The following is a 16,657-nucleotide window of genomic DNA, read 5'->3' on the forward strand; positions in this document are numbered from 1 at the left end:
TTGAAAAAACTGTACCAGTAAAACTGGTGAGTATATACTACTGCACAGCTCAAATAGCCACATATATGAAGTTTAATATGGAAGCATTCAACATGCAGTCTGTAATGTCAATTGAAGATGTAAATGGTAAATTATTCAAGTTAGAACTTGGACCATAGCTTAGCCAAGACATTTATAATGTTACACATACAAGAGAGCGTCGACATGCATATCCACATAGTTGGATTTTAATATCAGAGTGAATGTAGCTCAGCGCCTGAATTTGGGGAGGGTGGTTGCATCAGGATTGAGCCATCTTCATCTCGAGATGGTAATTCTATGTCCTGTTCAAGATAGAAAAGGTAAAACTTGAGCTCACTAACAGCAATAAAAGGTACTCCCTCAGTTCCAGTTTATGTGAACCTATTTCCTTTTTGGTCCGTTTCAAAAAGAATGAACCCTTTCTAAATTTGGAAACAATTTAGCTTAAACTTACAATTCTATCCTTACTGAGAAGCTTTTATAACCACACAAATACTATGGGCCCCTTTTTGACTTGTTTAGGACCACAAATCCAAAAGTCTTCATTTTTTCTTAAACTCCGTACCCAGTCAAACAGGTTCACATAAATTGGAACGGAAGGGAGTAACAAATAAACCCTGCTTGTAAGCCAGCCTACAAATACAGGATATCATGCTCTATAAAAGTAAAGAACATGTATTAGAACTTTTGTTGCAAATTTACAATTAAACTAATTTGTGCTCTCTTTAACACTTTAAGCTTTTAGAGAAGACAGTTACAAACTTTAACATGGTGATAAAACATGCAGAGGTGCTTTGCCAAGAAAAATAGTTGGGATCGCACATGATGTGGCGTGTTGCAGACTAAAGTAAATAAGGTGGCTGCTCTTGAACAACTTAAAACCTTTTTTTTTCATAATCAAGAAATCTCGAGGGCTATGGGCACATGGTTCAAAACTTGGTGGATAATGAGTCCGTTCCTCTACCTCTCTACTTAACAACTTGAACTTTTAGTCCCTTAGATGAGGCTCATAAGAGAAAGCAAGTTTAAGAAAAATGAATTAGATCAAGCAAAGTGTAAACAGGCCCAACTGAAGCCATCATTTGCTATTATAAAAAACTGGAGCCTAAAACTACCACTGTACAGGTGTGGCTCAAAAGAATTTAGCACGAATCTCAACACCTCAAATATATTCAAAATCACCAAAAGCTTAGGTACACCTAGAAAATTTGGATAGGGGGAGGGGGGCAGAGTAGGGCATGACAGCGAAAATTGTGATTATGAAATCTGCAATACCTGTGTTTGTAATAGCTGATTAGGTTGTTGATCTTGTGCTAATGAATATGCCTGGGGCTGGGACATCCGGTAATACGGTTCCTTCAGATCAAGTTTAACAGATGACGTTTGGAGCATATCTCCAACAAGAGCTATTCAAATTAATGACATGTTAGATTCTTGAAGAAACATCAGCAAATCTTGACTGGATAGGAGTTAGAGATAACCAAACATGATGGACATGTTGCAAATAACCATAATAAAGACCTACCTGACAATGTTAAGTAAATGGTATAACTTTGTGCCTTATGGGCAACTAGGTGAAGCCGACCAGTTATCTCCTGTCCCGGCATGACATAAAGTGGTTGTGGTAAGACACACCGAAGCTGATACCAATGAGTTGTTGCTGCACCCGGAGCAGTGGTCAGCCACCTTTGCACAGTGCTGCAGAAAAGAGGAAATGATTTAGCAGCAAAAGTAAAAAGACCAAGTGCCAGAACCCAGGGGATGAAAAAGTTTACCTTCCATTAAAAAGTACATCAAACCAGCAAGCCAGCCCATGAATTCTAGTGCTAACAGAAGAGAGAAATCTCAACGGGATGTCAATTTCATATAAATCTTCTTCCTGTAATATAGATGCGGGAAATATCATGTTTCAACAATTTCTGGATAGAATGCCCACAATCTGTGTTACTTATTCAGTAAATCTGATAACTCTCAGTTAAAAGAGCAATATCACTTCAGCTAAATCTTCCCTTAATTAACACCTCCCACTACACGGTAAATACATTTTTTGTTCATTTCAAGAATATCATAAAGAATAAATATAAATGGAAAGCATATCAGTAGTAGATTTGGAAAAGCATACTTTACACCTAAAAGTTACCGCTACCTTGTGTTTATGTTAAGTTTATTTCTTTTCATGATTATCCATCAAATGTTAATTTCACTATCTTGAACCCTGAAATTGAATCTCTGTGAAGCCTTTATTCAATTTTCATATAAAGAACAAAGAGTGTATCTTTTACTTTAAAGATCTTTTTAAAATAACCCACGGACAGATAAAGACCTAACCTGCAGTGCATTTTTAGTCAGAACTACGCATTAGGAAACAGTATCTGTATAGTTTCCTCCCCGTTCATTTCCTTTACATTTTAACCAAGAGACCCCCAAGTCAGTAAATTGTTTTCTAATTCAAACATTGCCATACTTTATCTAATAGTATTTTTCCTGTATTAGAAGGAAAGAAAAGGAATAGTAGGCCTACTCAGAATTCAGAATGCATCGTCACTTCTTTTGCACGCCATACAGAATAAAATGTTGATTGATAATACCTTTACAGAATTGAAGTTTATCACATGGGACACTGCAGGAGCTACCAATAACCTAGGATCAAAAGCATCAACAACTGGCTGCAAAAGGACAAGAATATCCAAAGAAAATGGAAAAAGAGTATGAGTCAGAAGCATGCATACCTCAACCAAAACATTATCTAGTATTTAAGCTTGGACTATAAATCACAAATACACAAAATCTTTGGCTAACAAGTACATCTATTGCATTTTTTTTTCCTGAATAAATTACATCTATTGCATCTTAGAAGCCAAATTATTAAATTAAAAGTAGCTGGTTTATTGCATTTGAATAAGAAACCAATTGATTCATTCACCAGTTCAATATCTTGGACAGAAAAAAACAAGTAGCCCCTCCTATCATATATTCATATTGAACTAAGATAATACCCCTCATTAACGCTTTTTCTTATGTCTTATGTGGCATATTGATTGGTTACACACATTTTAAGCGTTAAGTAAGATTTGGTAGGACTATTCCCTTGATCAAACTAGTAACCTAGTATACTTTATAGCATCTGGATCTTTCAAGTTCCTTCAATCAACCTCCCATTAGAAAATGTTAAAGACATAACACAATAAATAGAAATGTCCCCTCTCCAATGATGAGGCGTTTGAAGCAATTTGACATGGTGTTAAATCAGGCAGAGGTCTTGAGTTTGGTATCACATCTACACATCAACAAAAAAACATTTTCACATGCTTGACGAGAGAGTGAGAGCGAATCTATCCCTCACGTGAAGGGGCATCTTTTAATTACCCTCTATAATAAATAAACTTTTATATGATTAACACAGCCAATCAAAATAGTTTCTTCTTAAAACATTGACTTTGAATAAGCCCAAGCCTCCACACACTCGAGGAGGGGGAAAAAAAGAATACATAATGTGTTAGTATAATGAACTTTCAAGGAGCATTTTTGGGAGTTTCTAAGCATTTTTGGGAGTTTCTAAGGACCCGTTTGGCCATAGATTTTGCCAAAATAAACTTGGGTTTTATTTGGCAAACACATGTTTGGCCATAGATTTTGCCTACATTTTGGCCAAATCCCAAATCCCAAAACCAGCTCAATAGCTGGTTTTGGGCCAAAATATCTCTATTATATTTTTTAAAAATTGCCCCAAACTTTTATATTTTATAAAAGATCCCACCATTTATTATTTTATAACGATTTTGCTTCGTCTTCTCGGTTATATGATAGTGTATCATGTAGTTCATTATAAAAATGATAATTTTGTATCAAATTTATTTATGTTCAGGACTATGATTTGGGATAATATAATGAATGTTATTGATAATGGTACTGTTGGGTATTTGTGATAATTTTTAGAACTTGTGGGTATAAGTCATGTTTCATGTTTTTCCAAACCAAAATTCACCCAAAACAGATGTCCAAACACATTTTCATCTTCAAACAAAACTTCACCCAAATCAGATTTTTCAGAATAAATTTGGGAATCTATGGCCAAACGCTAGCTAAAACCCAAGAAAATATCTGAAAAGTCATTACAAAATACAACGCTCTCACACATGCCAAAAAACGAATGGATGGATTTAACACTGGCGCAAGCTTTCAAAACAAATATGAACCCCCCCCCCCCCCCCCCCCCTTTTCAGCACCTAAGCAAGTAATGCAGTGACCATTAATATGTAGACATATTCCAGACGAATGTTTTTTAATTTCCTTTTCTATTTTTTTCTTTGATAAGTGAGACTTGTGTAATCCAGACTTGTTTTTTTTACCCCCAAGACATCTAAAGACTACAGTTTTTCTCCTTCCAAACTGACCACCAAGTACATGTAGGGATAATTCTAGATACATAGAAGTCAAACAAAAGTGACACTTCTAAAACACCCTTATTTCTGAAGTTTCCATAATACAAATTGGATATTCTAGCATAGATTGCACATTTAGAAGTACAAGTAACTAATCAATAAGAGATTCCATACAGCAGGAAAATGAAACATTTAAGAAAGCCCTAAAAATGCTGCCAAGTCAAAGTGAAGTATTCAGAGATCAGACAAGTATAGTCATTAAAGCCAGTCCAAGTCAAAAGTTCCTAATCTATAGGATATTGACCTGAGAAAAGTATCCTTGGTAAGCAGATCCGTGCAAAGGTGTCAAGTCAACCCCAAAGTAGTTTTGTTGCTGCCAAAAGGTCGCCTGGATGACGAGGAATAAAAGTAATATCAAGACATTGTCTGGCAGTTCAAAAAGATAATGAAAACAATGGTAACTAAATCATATCATCCAAAAGGAAGAAATAAAGCGTATAAAAACAAAAGAAAGCCAAAGTGCAGACTATCAGACATTTGTAGAAGCTAGTGGTAAATGCTAGTAGTAATTGGAAAATGGTTTTGGACAATGAGATTTTTGCCAATAAACTTTGCCTGAATCATTCAAACTTGTTAAAAAGAAAAAGGAAAGAAAATGAAGATTTAATAGACAGCCACGGTGATGTTGAAGCTTGAATAACAAAAATTCTATTTGTCACACTGAATTTAGATGGCATTCAGTTTGCTTCCCAGCCACAGATTCATAAGATATTCCGTTAGCAATCGAGGTCTTATTCTCTTGAGAGCACAAGATGAACAATATTTCAGTACTTTTCATTGGCAAAACTGCAAAAGAACTTTTACAGGAGGTATACAGTGCATTCAAGAAAAGTTTCAGATTCTTCTCTGGGAACCCCACAATTACAAATGAACACTATCCACCTCAACAACTACTTCTACGCCTCAACAAACCTCTTAAATCAATCAAAACACTTAATATGGAAAAACACATAGTATCCATCAATCTTCCTTCCCTGAAGAGAAGGAGCTGCGGTTTTCTTTCCTCTCTTTCTCTTGGTTGGAGGAGGGAAACATGAAGGGCATCCAGAGAAGAAAGGAAAATTTTTTAGAACAGAACTACTCCAAGATCAAGAAAAAAAGGTGATATGATCCAGTGTGTACCTTATTTGCTATTTCCATATACAAATATTCGTCACTAAATGGTGCCATGTGTATTCTACAAGAGTAAAAGGAAACATAAGCTAAAAATGGTGATAACATCATATCCAAGACAAAACAAATGAAGGAAAATAATAAAACGGTTACATGCTGGTTTATGTAATGCACGCTAAGACACTTGATGGAATTCGTGCAGAAATATGTAAATGCAACCATTAAAGAAAGGTAGGAAATATGCATTAGATTCAGCCCAAATGCTATGAGTAATCAGGCAAACATGTGCAAAAGGGGAAAGAAGATCTTTAGAAAGAAAAAAGGGGGAACTGGCAGCCAACATATACACACACCGGACGAGACTGAGAATTAAGCTTGAAAGTTCATATAATACCCTGAGAAAACAAAACTAGAGCGGATAGTTGAAACTGTGGGTCAATTAGTTATATCAACATACTCCAATCTCCTAAACTAATCCATTTAAGGAACAAGCTGCGCTACTCAAGATGAAGCAAATAATCATTACCAATGCAACTCACAAGCAAAAGTTGAGATATTATATCTAACACTAATATTAATTTCACATTTCATTTCTAAATTAGCAGCACACTCAATATGCCAGAAAGATAAGACAGTAAAATAACAATTTAATGAAGAATATTAGCTTCAAATTATTTGGCATGACAGAGACGTTTGAAGGGATAAAAACAAACAGTTGCGCGAAATGACTATGAGAACAAAATTTTACAAGAAAATTGCAGACATCATCATTGATTTGACAAGGCAAGGCTCCTCAATGTGCTGACAAGAAATAAAATTACCTTCCGACACCAGGAAACATTTTTCCATTTTGAACAAGAAATCGGTCTCTTGCAATCACATAGGACTCCAACATTCTTTCATTAACCAACAAAGTACCTGTAAGGTATAAGCACTGTGTCACACACTCAGCAGGTTTAAGCATGTCTCTTTTGAATATTTTATTAATTGCATTCTGGTTATTCTGGATTAACACGTTCTACCATATCTTGGAAGATTACAATCCTATTTTTTGCTTGAACTGAAAAGAGAACTGAACAAAATTCATATCACAAGCAAAGCAAGAATGTCCAGTTAAATAGATGATAGCCCTTCTTTTCTTCTTCTCCGCCCAGTGTTGCCAAAGGCTCATTTAAGGCGCGTTTAAGCTTAGAAAAGCTCAAGGAGGGCGTTTCTCTTAAGTTGCGCTTCAGTGTAAGGCAAGGCAGTAAGACATGCGCCTCATTGCCCATGAGTTGTATTGGGAATCAAGTGGCACCAAACAACAAATATAATCAGAAAATAAATGTATTAGGTGTAAAGGAAAACATTATAAATGAATTGGTTACTTTGTTCTTGAATAATATATATATTTTATTTTTTCCCATAGTCGCGCCTTTTTTTACCAAAGCCCACATTTTAAGCGTGCTTTGCGCTTAAGACCCTAATAGACCTACATCGCTTTTTAGAGCTTTTCGTTTTTGATAACACTGTCTCCACCTACACACACACACACACACACACACACAGCTTTTTTTTGCAAAATGCTGGACTGCATTTGACTCGTAATGAACAAAGCAGCCTCTCCTGAAGTCCTCTATAACTTTGACCTCCCATTTCATTATAAAGAAAAAGACAGAGATAAGTGACAGAACCAAAATTATGTTGTTCAGATAACTAAAATGAAAACCAGAATTGAAAGAAAATAACAGAAAATTATTTCTTGGACTTAAAAAAGAAGTGCTCATTTTTAAAGGCCCAAAGAACCCTATTGTTTTAGTTAGCTATAAGATGCAGATGCAAATATTACAAAAAAGGAAAAAAAATTCTTTCATGATTGATGCATCTGAGAATGAAGTTTCTGGCAAAAGCTGCAGCTGTCTGTAGTAAAATAGGACTTTAGATTCTACAATATGAAAACAAATATAGCAAATGCTGAATACTAGGAATTCTTCACCCTATAAGGAAAATAGTGGACAATCAGGCAATACAAATTTAAATGCAACTCAACTTGTAGTATGTATGAAAGTTGGTTTTTAGGATGTGTATTGGCTACTGGACATGTATATTTGTGTTTATTGCTCTCAGCTTTTATAGACAATCGGAATTGTTCCTAGCACATAGGAAAAATGGACCTTCTCTTCATTTTTGTTTGGTCCATAGATTGCACAAGCATTCATCAGATCAGATGTTGCCATTGTCTTAATCTTTCATATACTCTCCGTCTTTAATAGTATAGGTTCTTGAAACATACTCTAACAGCAAGCTTATCTTTACTCGCTTTGCAAATAATTAATCAAATAATTAACACTGATATAGTTTTAGTGATGTTTCATAAAGAACTTAGCCGTCAATCCAGAGGAATAACCTAAAGTTCTAACAAACTTGCAGCACGACCAAAGTATACACAATGCTTCATCTTAGAAGTTAACATGATCTATAATGAATTAAAAATGAGACTAACTAGACAAGCTTACCCATTGGCTCAGAGATCAAAATATCAGCTTTCTCAGGTAACTCTACATCTTCAACCTTTCCTTTGATTACCTAAACATCCATGGATGAAACATTACAAAAAAGCATAAGAAGCACTACCAAGATACTATTTGAATATGTCGGATAGCATTGGAAAAGACATCGAAAAGACAAAAGAACAATCAATCCATAAACAGCACCTCAATACCATACTAAGAGGGATCAGCTTAAACAAATAAAAGAACACTTACTGTAATTCTTTCATTCAGTGATGGATTTCCAGCAATAAGTTTTCTTGCATATTCGGCCATTTCAGAAGCCTCTATGGCATAAACATGCTTTGCACCAGCCTATGAGGATTTTTGGGTGTAGAGAGGTGGGAAAAAGAAAAGATTTGGAGTAGAGATATCAGCATAACTGGCTGTGCCATGGTTGATATCATTTATCGAAATACACAAGATGCATTGGTACAAACAGATCACCTGAGCAGCAAATAATGACAAAATGCCACTACCAGCACCAACATCAACCACTATGCGACCAAGAAAATCGGCACGGTTCTCAATTACAGCAGAATAATAGGTTCCTGCAAGTTTTCATACTTGCCAAGTCAAACTCTCCATAGTGCGATTTAACTGTATGATCCCTTAGAAATGCAAAAGGGGAAGAGTTCCGTAATATTCTAGGAGCAACAAAAGGGAGCACATCATCTCATGACACACTATGAACCTCTATAAAGAAATTCCCAGGTCATGACCAGAGGAAAAACATAGAAAATATTAAAGTTCAGAATACTACCTGTCCTTACAAAATCCTGCAACATATTCTGCTGATGCAATAGCTGCCCATAGTAGTGAAAGTACATTTTGGCAGAAGATGACTCTATTTTGTCATCAAATTTGCTTTTCGAAGTTGATATTGCTCCATTTGTCAAAGGACATTCTGAAAGAAAGACAAGAACAAGTTACAGTTACACAAGTCAGCATTATTTATTCTTATATCAAAAATTTCATTAGCCCATTGTGGTGCTTTTGTGGTGTAAGAAACAAAAGTTTAATATCTTAAGAGATTGAAAAGCAGTTACATCGCAGATTCATTTTCATTAAGTAATTACAGTTAGCTTCACTGAGTAGAACAGTACTATAGATGTCCTTAAATGCATTGATCTTACGTAATTAAGCTAAACATAGTCGGTATCTTCTTTTGTCTTTTTTGATAAGATAAACATAATCAAATATCTAAAACCAGCTTTTTCTTATTAGGAAGTCAAGTATCTAAACTGTAGTTTTTGTGGGGAATAAAAGCAAGTGCTTTAGAAAAACTCAACAAAGGAATTAGTAATCCAAGGCAACCCATAGTAGAATGGATGACAATAACCAATCAAATGTTGATAACACTTGGCAGATTATGAGGCTCTTAATACCTCAGGACATGTTAGGAAAGTAACTATCTAATTTATCTAATTCAATAACTATGCTTCCATCTCAACACTGACAATGGATTAATAGCACTTTGCTGCACTTTAATAGAATACCTTTATCAATCGGAAAAAAAAAAAAGAAGCCATAAACAAAGTCCAGTAAAAGTAAATATTCTTTCCACAACACTTCAAACATTCACAATTTGGTATCTAAGTAAATGTCACGTAGAGAATGCTATAAAAAACAAGTGTTATTTCACCACACAGAATCATGAGACTAGCATCTCAGTAACAACAATATCTAGACAACTGCAAAGAATCAAATAAATCTTGAACAAACATGAAAAGCTGCAGCAGTTGTTGGAAAGGAGAATGTGGCTACTCCACAAGGTAGCATGGAAACTTGTTACAGAGCAATTGCAGACATACATCAAAACAGACCTTGAACAACCACTTCCTTCTTCCATTGCTCAAATGCACAATGGAAGGCCCTACTTTCCTCCTCGTTTCTAAATTGAATGGAGATTCCCCTTGAATATGTTTTCTGGTTCAAAAGACCAAAGTTAATGCATAACATTAATATGACAACATCATATTTCACAAACATATTCCAATTTAAATTTAAAGTAAGTACATTTGACTTATTTTCCAGGACAAGATAAGTGATGTATACCAATTGACAAACACACATATTTTACACATACATAACTGTGTAATCCTAATGCAACATGTTAAATTAATAATATGTCGAACACAAGTTTGCAGTATTGCATGTTTTCGGCATTATGCAGATTGCAGAGTAGTGCTTGGTCATCTACAAACAAATATGTGAGCATGAGACTCGTACAGGCAGCATATTCTAATAGATAATCTTTTAATGCTTCTGCAATTATGATAGGTAATAACCAGATTTTGTTCTTGCTAATCAAAATCAAATGAAGTGGAAGCATTCCTAATAGTCTGTTGATTCCATTGATGGTATAACATTCACTAGAAAAATCATCATTGACAAAAGGTATCGCAACATCACAACATTTCTAGAAATCCTTACCGGACTGAACAGGATTCTAAATTGATTTGCAGGTAAAAAACAACTAACCGGTCCAGTATCACAATTTAATACGACCTTATGCTCTATATATCATACCTCTTTATTGGCTTCAGAAGCTTCAGATATGCATAGAGAGTCAGCAGGGCCTAGCTTGAATAACTGGAAAAATGAAAGAAGAACCAAGGCTAAGATAATGCCCCTCAAACACATAGCTAAAGACAAATCCTAACGAACAAGCATCAGTTAAAATTATCACGTTTTCAGTTTTATTCTCCATTTTCTGCACTTCTCTGCTAAAAAACACTGGTCATTCTGTTTGACTGTTGATTACTGACTAGAAAACGTGAGAAAATGTACTAAATGTGAAAGCCCCACCACAACTTTAACTAATTCAATAAGGTTATTCATGTATAAGAAAATGCAGAAAATGTGAGCCAAAAGATCACCATCATTATTATTACTTCATACTTCCCATCCATCCCAAATATAATATTAACATGGTTTGGTTATTCAAATGGCTTTTTCAACTTTTAAAGTTTTGTTCTTTATAGTATATTAACGTAGTTTCCGAATATATAGTAGATTTATCTAAAAGAAATTTATGAGTTTATAGTATTTTTACTAGTTTTAAAAAATTACTCCCTTCATCCCAATTTACGTGATACTCTTTACTTTTTATATTTAAATTTAATTTTAAACTTTCTATTACCCTTAATAAGATGATTTATAACAACACAAATATCACTGACTTACTTGTTTTAGAGCACAAGTTCTAAAAATGTCTCTTCCTTTCTTAACTACATGCCCAGTCGTCAAATTGCATCACGGTAAATTGTGACTGACGGAGTAACATGATTTGTTGGTTCAAATGGCCTTTTTAAAATTAAAATGTTTTGTTCTTTATAAGATTCTATGAAGTTTCTAAAACATACGGTAAATTTATCGATAAGAAATTAAGAAATTTTGTGATTTGTAGTGTTTGCGTAGTTTCTAATAAAAAATAGTTTTTATCTAAATCCTCAATATTCATACATGAACAAAAATGAATTATATATACAAAATATATAAAAACTTGCCTGGGAAGATTGAAGATTAAGCACAATGGCGTCAGTTGAGCCTTGACCAAATCGAAGCTCAGGTGAACCGGACTGTAAAGTGAACCGAGAAAAAACCGGTTCGGTTTCCAAAACTATAGAATACGAAGAACGTAAAACCTCTGATACAGATGAAACTAAAAATTTCTGCTCTTTCTGTTTTTGCTCCATTAATACAAACTGTTGGGAAAGATATTCGACAAAAATTACGAAGAATTAATAGAAAATAGCATATGAATCGATGTTAGGGTTTTGAGTGGAGAGTGAAGGTGTAAAAGGTGGTGTGGGACTGAGAGGGAGTGTGTTTATGGCGCCGCAATCTTTTCTTTCTTTCTTCTTGTTTTTTTTTTATATAGGAATATACGAAGAGGTAATAAAAACATAATTAAGGAGAATTAAGTACATCATGTTATAAATATATTATATTATGTATGTTTATTTATTATTCCGTTGAAAATAAACCTTTTATATGAGACTCCGCCGTAAATATATTTATCTATTTAGTACTCTATTAGAAATAAATCCCTTGAAGGAGCTTATCATTTCAGTACCCTATTATGGATAAATATCATACCGGTAGAAGATTATCTATATCTTGTAGAATGAGCTTATCCTTTTAGTACCCGTTATGGATAAACATCACAGCCGATAGAAGATTATCTATATCTGGTACAATTAGTTTATCCTTTTGGTACTCTGTTATGAATAAATATTACCACCGGTAGAAGATTATTTATATCTAGTACAATGAGTTTATCCTTTTGGTACTCCGTTATGGATAAATATTACCACCGATAGAAGATTATCTATATCTGGTACAGTAGCAGCTTACACGGCAGCTTGCAAAAGCAGCTTACACATCAGCTTGCTTTCTTCTATAAATAGAGGAGATTTCAGTTCATTATATACATAAGTCTGAAGTTTGAATAATATATCAGTTTCTCTCTATACTTGTCTTTACTTTACAGCCTTTATTTTATAACATATTATCAGCACGAGACTCTGCCATCTCGAGCAAATACTTTGAAAGTATCAGAGGTACGAACTTTCTTTTTCTAAATAATGTCAAATCTTTCTAAACTTGAGTTTGTAACCCTAGATATATCGGGCAAAAGCTACATGTCTTGGGTGCTTGATGCTGAAATTCATCTTGATGCGATGGGTATGGCAGACACCATCATGGACAAAAATCAAACATCAACCCAAGACCGTGCCAAAGCAATGATATTCATACGCCATCACCTTGATGAAAGCTTGAAAATGGAATATCTCACTATTAAAGATCCAGTCATACCGTGGAATAATTTTAAAGATAAAAATGACCACCTGAAGATGGTCGTTCTTCCACAGGCACGTTATGATTGGACTCATCTAAGGCTACAAGATTTTAAATCTATCAGTGAGTATAATTCTGCTATGTTCGGAATTATTTTCCAATTGAAACTATGTTGTGATAATATTACTCATCATGATATGTTGAAGAAAACTTTCACCATTTTTCATGCCTCGAATATGCTCGTGCAGCAGCAATATCGAGATATGGGATTCAAAAAATATTCTGAACTTATCTCACGTCTTCTTGTAGCCAAGCAACATAATGGGCTATTAATAAAAAATCACGAAAGCCGGCCTACTAGTTCTTGTCCATTCCCTAAAGTGAATGAGACGAACTTCCACCAAGCTAAGCGTAGAAGAGTACGTGGCCCCAGTCGTGGTCATGGTCGTGGTCGGAAAAGAAACTCTAATCATGGTAATAATAATGCACCAACGAACCCTCCTCACCACCAGTAATGGAAAATGAAGAAACAAAAGCATGAAGCGGTGCAAGCAGCAAAGCCAAAAAATACATAATATAGATGTGGAGGAAAAAGGCATTGGTCACGTACATGTCGTATGCCAAAGCACCTGGTTGAGTTGTATCAAGCCTCCCTGAAGAAGACAGAGAAAAATGCTAAAGCAAATTTTATTTCTGAAGATAATTTAGACTTCATGCATTTTGATGTAGCTGATTACTTTGCACTCCTGGAATGAGAAACAAGTCATGTGATCGGTGATGAATTTGTAGAGATGTAAATATTTTAATTTTTGTTGTTTGTAGTAGATAGTATGGTTATGTAATTGTTGTACATAAATAAAAGTTATGTTTTGATAGTGATGTTTACTATCATATTTATTTTGTTTATGTCATTTTGAAGAATATGAATAATTCTCAAATTATGTTTGGATCAAAAACCAATCATGTAGATATTTGTGTAATTAAAGTGGAGCAACTCATGCCATATTCAAAGATCAGAAATACTTTTCTTATTTGCATAAGGAAAAAGCAAATGTTTCAACAATTTTTGGTAATATAAGTTTGATTGAAGGTTCCGTAAGAGCCACTATATTTCTGTCTAAGGGAACAAAACTTATTATAGACAATGTATTATTCTCCTCCAAGTCCCAAAGAAACTTGTTGAGGTTTATAGATATCCGCCGAAATGGGTCTCATATGAAATAAATATGGAATATATTTGTATTACAAAGAATGTTTCTGGCCAGAAGTGCATTGTAAAAAAGTTACCAACTTTATCTTCCGCTTTATACTATTCAAAGATTAATACAGTTGAAGCACACTCTATCGTAAACCAGAAGTTCACTGATTCAAATATTTGTGTGCTTTGGCATGGCCGTTTGGGCCATCCTGGATCAATAATGATGAGATAAATTACTGAAAATTCGAGTGGGCACCAATTAAAGAACGTGAAGATTATTACAAATAATGAATTTTCTTGTGATGCTTGTTATCAAGGCAAAATGATCACTAGACCATCACTAATAAAGGTTGGCATTGAATCCCCTGCCTTTTTAGAACGTATACGTGGGGATATATGTGGACCTATTCACCCATCAAGTGAGTTGTTTAGATATTTTAGGGTCCTAATAGATGCATCTTCAAGATGGTCTCATGTGTGCCTTTTATCATCTCGCAACCTGGCGTTTGCAAAGCTATTAGCCCAAATAATTCAATTAAGGGCACAATTCCGAGATTATCCTATAAAGGTTATTCGCCTTGATAATGCCGGAGAATTCTCATCTCAAGCTTTTGATAATTATTGTCTATCAGTTGGGATAAAAGTTGAACATCCTATAGCTTATGTTCATACTCAAAATGGCCTTGCAGAGTCACTTATTAAACGCCTGCAATTGATAGCAAGACCACTATTTATGAAAATAAAATTGCCCACTACTGTTTGGAGCCATGTGATGTTTGGCATATTTCGATATGTGTTGATGTTACTTTGCCCATGTTTTAACCACTTTTTGATGTTATTTAATCTTTAAAATACCCAACATGGTGTAATTATTGGTTTGATGACTAATTAAGTTATGTGTGACGATTTAAGGTGTTCGGAGTGCAAAATATGAAGAAAAGGTGGTTTAGCCAGAGGAAGAAGGGTTGGATGCGTCGCATCCAAGCTAGGAAAACATCATCCTGCATGCAACCTTAGCAGTGAAGTTGGGCCATAGCGTCCGCCATCGCGTGCAAAGCTGAGAAATAGAGGACAAGGTGGATGCGTCGCATCCACCTTCGCAGGCAAAATTGAAATGGAGGACGAGGTGGATGCGTCGCATCCACCTTAGCATCAATCCTTGAATCCGAATTGGACTAGGAATAGGAGAGCTTTGGCCCACGACTTTTGTACGCAATATATAAGCTAAAAACGCCTCTTTTAGGGGATCGAACATATTGGGAAGAGGAAAAAAAGCCACGACAAAGCTGTGGAGGCCGGAATTCATCAAGTTTCATCTTTCTCCCACCAAACTTAGTAATTTTTATGTTTCTTTATATGATTTGTTGTTTGGATACCATGTCTATGTGGAGCTAAACTTCACGTTCTAGGGTTGTGGTTCTTCCATGACTATTGTTATTCGGATATTGATTTTGACTTCTTGATTTATCATATTAGTTTATTTATTCAATCTTGCACTTAATTATTTAATTGCTTGATCACCAATTGAATATTATCTATGAATCTAGAATTGAACTCGGAAGTGGGAATTCTATATTGCATATAGGATTGAGTAGGGCAAGTTCTTGAACTCGGGCATCGGGGAACGGATTCGTGGTTAGGATAGACATATACCTAATTGCCTTGCTTGGTTGATTTACAGAAATTATAAATGCGTTCTTGTTGATTCTCACTCCATAGACATATAGGCGTTAAGTTAGCTGGAATAGGCGAGTAAGAACTCGACAGATTCTTATGAGCAATATTAACCCTGTCAACCAATAAGCTAGATAAATTAGTCGGTCAATTCAATTGAAGAATACAATAGGATTGTTAGATAGACCATAAAAGTCGGATGTCGAACCCACGAGGACTTATGATTAGCTATTAACTAAATTAGCCTATCTTAATTATCTAAACAAGAATTAAATCTAAAAATATTTTATTCTAACTAATTAAATAAGAAAAATATAAATAATAAACTTTGAACAGAGAAAGAGCAGAGTTTAATGATATCAATGTAATGAAAACGATCTAGGGTTATGGTCTATCTAACAATCCTATTGTATTCTTCAATTGAATTGACCGACTAATTTATCTAGCTTATTGGTTGACAGGGTTAATATTGCTCATAAGAATCTGTCGAGTTCTTACTCGCCTATTCCAGCTAACTTAACGCCTATATGTCTATGGAGTGAGAATCAACAAGAACGCATTTATATTTCCTGTAAATCAACCAAGCAAGGCAATTAGGTATATGTCTATCCTAACCACGAATCCGTTCCCCGATGCCCGAGTTCAAGAACTTGCCCTACTCAATCCTGTATGCAATATAGAATTTCCACTTTCGAGTTCAATTCTAGATTCGTAGATAATATTTCAATTGGTGATCAAGCAATTAAATAATTAAGTGCAAGATTGAATAAATAAACTAATATGATAAATCAAGTAGTCAAAATCAATATCCGAATAACAATAGTCATGGAAGAACCACAACCCTAGAACGTGAAGTTTAGCTCCACATAGACATG

The 16,657-nt window shown here is 34.8% G+C and overlaps 1 protein-coding gene across 1 annotated transcript; it reads right to left on the reverse strand.

The window, feature by feature from the left end:
* Window positions 1-11,968, reverse strand: LOC107811750 (putative histone-arginine methyltransferase 1.3). The gene is made up of 15 exons (XM_016636741.2): window positions 11,617-11,968; window positions 10,637-10,699; window positions 9,931-10,033; window positions 8,868-9,011; window positions 8,552-8,655; window positions 8,321-8,419; window positions 8,072-8,141; window positions 6,398-6,494; window positions 5,586-5,640; window positions 4,708-4,791; window positions 2,610-2,687; window positions 1,797-1,900; window positions 1,547-1,719; window positions 1,297-1,427; window positions 1-323 (listed from the first exon to the last, which is right to left on the reverse strand). Exons 1-15 carry the CDS (start codon window positions 11,803-11,805, stop codon window positions 234-236), a joined length of 1,584 nt encoding a protein of 527 aa, XP_016492227.2. The 5' UTR covers window positions 11,806-11,968; the 3' UTR covers window positions 1-233.
* Between the last annotated feature and the right edge of the window lie 4,689 nt (window positions 11,969-16,657).

Source organism: Nicotiana tabacum, chromosome 15 (genome assembly GCF_000715075.1).
Source record: "Nicotiana tabacum cultivar K326 chromosome 15, ASM71507v2, whole genome shotgun sequence".
NCBI lineage: Eukaryota > Viridiplantae > Streptophyta > Magnoliopsida > Solanales > Solanaceae > Nicotiana > Nicotiana tabacum.

Excerpts from the sequence above, each read along its gene's own strand:
- LOC107811750 (XM_016636741.2), bottom strand. The coding sequence starts at position 11,805 with ATGGAGCAAAAACAGAAAGAGCAGAAATTTTTAGTTTCATCTGTATCA. Across the intron at positions 10,034-10,636 it reads CTTCTGAAGCCAATAAAGAG|AAAACATATTCAAGGGGAAT; the intron begins GTATGATATATA and ends CTTTTGAACCAG. Across the intron at positions 324-1,296 it reads ATCAGCTATTACAAACACAG|GACATAGAATTACCATCTCG; the intron begins GTATTGCAGATT and ends TATCTTGAACAG.